General features: G+C 35.4%; 1 protein-coding gene across 1 annotated transcript in view; it reads left to right on the plus strand.

The window, feature by feature from the left end:
* LOC107743908 (ryanodine receptor 3) overlaps window positions 1–5,195 on the plus strand; it is a 178,775-nt gene that overhangs the window by 37,852 nt on the left and 135,728 nt on the right. The window contains exons 20-22 of the mRNA XM_016557358.1: window positions 866–1,107; window positions 3,388–3,580; window positions 3,657–3,873. Of these exons, the coding sequence (XP_016412844.1) occupies window positions 866–1,107; window positions 3,388–3,580; window positions 3,657–3,873 (652 nt within the window). The remainder of the gene's footprint in view (window positions 1–865; window positions 1,108–3,387; window positions 3,581–3,656; window positions 3,874–5,195) is intronic.

The raw sequence follows: 5,195 nt of genomic DNA on the forward strand, positions 1-5,195 counted from the left end.
TTAGTTTTAGTTATTTTATTATTTTATATTGTGTATTTATATGTTATGTATTTATTCATGATAAACACATTTTTATTTCTGATGATTAAATATAAATGTGTTTTAATCATTTATAATTTTTTTTCATTCATAATTAAAAAAAAAAAATTATTTATTCATTGATAATGATGATTAAATAACTATTTATGATGATTTGATATGAAATTGTTTTAAATTGTATATTTTATATTATATGATATGTGTGTGTGTATAATGAGGTTTAATTATTTATTATTTTATATCGTGTATTTATATTTTATGTATTTATTCATGATAAACATTTTTTATTTCTGAGGATTAACTATAAATGTGTTTTAATCATTTATATATTTTTTTCATTCATAATTCATTTGTTCATTTATTTATAAATTGCTTATTTATATTTTATTTAAGACTTTTTTTATTAGAGATGATTAAATATAAATATATTTATGATGATTAAATATAGATTTGTTTTATTTTAATTATTTGCCATTTGATTAAATATGCATTATGTATTTATGAAGATTAAATATGTTTATTTATAATTTTTTTTAATTTATTGTACATTTATATTTTATTTCTATAATGTTTTTGATGATTAAATATAAATCTATTCATGATGATTTATTTGACCTGCTTTTTTATTTTTAAATAGTTTTTCAATTTTATTATTTATGATTATTAAATATACATATACATTTATTTATAATTTTTTCTTTTATTAATGATGATTAAATAGATATACTCCACCCTATATAGGTTTATTTGCCACACACACCGTTGATTATGAGTGAGTCTCTGAGATTGTGTGTGTGTTTGTGTGTGTGTTTGTGTTCGCTTGCAGCATGAGGCCCAATATCTTCGTGGGAGTCAGCGAAGGCTCGGCCCAGTACAGGAAGTGGTATTTTGAGCTGGTGATTGATCATGTGGATCACTTCCTGACGGCCGAGCCGTCGCACCTGCGGGTGGGCTGGGCGTCCACTAAAGGTTACGCTCCCTACCCGGGCGGCGGAGAGGGCTGGGGAGGCAACGGCGTCGGGGACGATCTCTACTCCTACGGCTTCGATGGACTGCACCTGTGGTCAGGTACGATAGCACTGCACTCCCTACATAGACAGCTGACTTCTGAGGCAGCACACTGATGGCTCGTTTCCACTGAGCGGTGCGATTCGGGACGGCACACCCTGATCCAGCTTGCGTTTCAACCGTGTTAAATTAATAAATAAATAAAAAATAACCCTGATCTAATAAGAATAAAAATATGGCAGCCATAAATATTGGGTAATATTTAAAATTTAGGGCTGTCAAAATTAACGTGTTAACCCTCTAAGCGCCAAAGTCACAAAATTGCGACAAGACATCATACTTAATAAAATAGACTGTAGTTCCTAATATGGTGTAATATCTCATTTGTATTCCCTACCACTAGATGGCAGACATGTAGTACTTCGATTCTAGACCAAAATTACGTCACGTTCCTATTCAAAGTTTTCGAGGAAATAGCAGAGCAAGTGAGCTTTCGTGTCTTTGATGCGGAAGCAGTTCAGTTCATAGCGTGAGAGTAAATTGTGAGATTTGTGAGAGAAAATCACCAAATGGCTAATAAAAAGTTGTACCGTGAGGATGTGTTGCAAATGTTATTCGCCGATTCTGACTCTGAAGGGGAATATTTGCCTTTTGGAAATGACGATCGGTCGTCTAATAATCACGCTTCTCCCGGTACATCTTTGCAGCGCAATGGTGCCGCCGTGCAAGGCGCGAGTGTTCACGAAGCACAAACAAGTGATCATTTCGACCCTTTGCCCAACAGGGATGGGGGTGGCAGGGCAATATCTATTATTTCCTGAATATTACTGATGAACTGATCAAAAAGTAGGCTACTGTTCACATGCGTTTTACTACTATATAATATAGTAATAATTTAGTACTTTCTCCTGTTTTATTGTTGGTTGTTAATAACGCATTAACGCAAATTCATTTTAACGGCACTAATTTTATTAACACGCGATTAATGCAGCACATTTTCTGTTTCAGGGTTTCCGCAGGTCCTTAAAAAGTCTTAAAAGGTCTTAAATTTAGTTGTATCATATTTAAGGCCATAAAAAGTCTTAAATGGTACAAGAAAGTCTTAATTATGATTTCAGGAGGTCTTAAATTTTTGGGATGGAAAAACCAGAATTGCGATATGGCTGAATGTGACGATTAAACTTCAGAAGGCTGTGATTTCATTGAATAAATATGAGCTCTGCAGGTTTCAGAGTCCGCTGCTGCACTGTTTTGTGTATAGTCAGAGAAACCGCTTTATTCCTGCCGTTCCGACAGCGCCACCTGCTGGCAGAGAATGAATGTGCATTTGCAATAAACCCGTCTGCTGTTTCTGTTCAGACCGATGTGAAAATCAACCCATGTTTTTATACAGCAAACACGCAGAGTTGTAAATGTGAACTGGTGGATCGATAAGAAGATAATGCATTATAAAAATCTAAACAATTAAGCCAGTAAAATATATTTGTTATTTAATTAATATAATAATGAATTGATAATAATTGTTTAATATAATAATTGATACTTTTGACTTTTGATTCAATTTCTTAAAAATGGTTTTTAAAAATATGTTTTTGTGAAAACCTGTGTCTGAATTCTTTATGCTCTATGTTGAGTATGGTTTCACTAATAATAAACATAATACATTTGCATAAAGCATCCGTATTTGTCCATGCCCATGTTAGAGTATTAAAAACTTGAAAAGTATTAATTTAAGGTACATTTAGAACAGATAAGTTGCGATTAATCACGAGTTAACTCATGGCAATCATGCGATTAATCGTGATTAAAAAATAATAATCAATTGACAGCCCTATTCAAATTTAATTTAATTTAATTTAATTTAATTTAAATAAATTCGTTTTTTTTTTTCAATTAAATTATTTAAATTCAAATATTGACTGATTATTTAAATTAATTTGTTTAAAAAAATATTGGGCGATTGTTTAAATAATTTAAATTAATATACAATTTAAATAAAAGTTAAATAAGTTAAATTATTAAATTTTAATTCAATTATTTAAATTAAAATATTGGGTGATTATTTTAATAATTTAAATTAAAATACAATTAAAGTAAGTTCAAATTCAATTTAAATTGAGCTAATTTATTTATTTGTTGGTATTTAATGCATTATTTGTAATCATTATTTCTACAGCTATTTTATTGCTTTTTGCCCTTCTCTGTGATGCTTTTGTGATGTTTATTTGCATTTTGGCCGATTTGCATCAGGACGGAGCCCATGATGCCTTAAAGTGCCGCTCCCTGTGTTTCCCTGCAGTTTGCTGATGTGTGTTGTATCTGTGTCTGGTCCTGATGCAGGACGTATCCCGAGGACGGTGGCGTCTATGAAGCAGCATCTGCTGGCGTCTGATGACGTGGTGAGCTGCTGCATGGATCTGAATGCTCCCAGCATCTCCTTCAGGATCAACGGGCAGCCGGTGCAGGGCATGTTCGAGAACTTCAACATCGACGAGCTCTTCTTCCCCGTCGTCAGCTTCTCCGCCGGCGTCAAGTACGTCAGACTCGAGCGTGTGCTGTGCGTGAGTCACTGATGGACGATGGGTCTCACGTCTCTCCTGTCGTCTCAGGGTGCGCTTCCTGTTGGGCGGTCGTCACGGAGACTTCAAGTTCCTGCCGCCGTCGGGTTACGCGCCGTGTTACGAGGCTCTGCTGCCCAAAGAGAAGATGAGGGTCGAGCCGGTCAAAGAATACAAGAGAGACGCAGACGGAGTGAGAGACTTACTGGGAAACACACACTTCATGTCACAGACCTCCTTCATACCCAAACCTGTGGACACGTCTCAGGTACACACACAAACGCACTCACACACACACGCACTCACACACACACTCACACACACTCTCTCACTCTCTCTCTCTCTCACACCCTCTCTCTCTCTCACACACACACACACACACACACACTCTCTCACTCTCTCTCTCTCTCACACCCTCTCTCTCTCTCACACACACACACACACACACACACTCTCTCACTCTCTCTCTCTCTCACACCCTCTCTCTCTCTCACACACACACACACACACACACACTCTCTCACTCTCTCTCTCTCTCACACCCTCTCTCTCTCTCACACACACACACACACACACACACTCTCTCACTCTCTCTCTCTCTCACACCCTCTCTCTCTCTCACACACACACACACACACACACACTCTCTCACTCTCTCTCTCTCTCACACCCTCTCTCTCTCTCACACACACACACACACACACACACACACACATTAAAACAAGAAAAAAGAGACATGATCTGGTATTCACAGATTCGATTAAGTGATTCAGAGATTGAATTACTTGAATTTACTCAGTAATTGTTTAAAATAAATTATTTAGATTATTTAAATTCAAATAAAATTAATTTGATTTAAGATCAAATTATTATGTTTAATTGTTGTGTTATTTCCATTGTCTTTATCAAGAGCAGATATTTAAAATAAATTCCTAAAATTACATTTTGCTTAATTATTTGAATTAAATTTTTTAATTTGGAATAAAATTAAATTCAAATTAAATTAAATGTAGCTCTTTTTATTGTATTTGTTGGCAAATAGTTTTTTAAGCATAAATCTAATATTTAATCTTAAATAATTCAATCAAATAGAAAATCTCATGATCTGCTTTAAAATGAATGAAAATGTTTTTTTGCTTTAAAACAGGGTTCCTCAATAGGCGGCCTGCGGGCCACATCCGGCCCATGAGAGAAAAAGTTTGGTTCGCGCTAATTTCAAATAATGTGGCATGAAAATTCAAACGCAGCATCAGAAAGTTACATTAACTTACATCGTGTCTACACCGGACGCGAGCGGCGCGACGCAATAAAATACAAGAACTCGTTATAATCAGTGATGCTGTCTTGGATGCGATGCGGCGCGACACGACAAATCCCTGAGAGTAAACTGCTGACTCGTTCTATTTATAACGTACTGACACAACGTTCAAATGATTTGCAATGCTTTGTAGCATCCAGTGTAGATACGATATGACAGCAAAAGCATGGCGAGTGTGAAGAAAATAAAAGTGGAACCAGAAAATAGATGATTCAAATGTGAATGGACTGAACAGTTTTGAGTGAGTGAGTGAGTGAGTGAGTGAGTGACTG

The sequence above is a fragment of the Sinocyclocheilus rhinocerous genome, unplaced genomic scaffold, assembly GCF_001515625.1.
Source record: "Sinocyclocheilus rhinocerous isolate Xijiao unplaced genomic scaffold, SAMN03320098_v1.1 scaffold1068, whole genome shotgun sequence".
In the NCBI taxonomy this organism is placed as follows: domain Eukaryota; kingdom Metazoa; phylum Chordata; class Actinopteri; order Cypriniformes; family Cyprinidae; genus Sinocyclocheilus; species Sinocyclocheilus rhinocerous.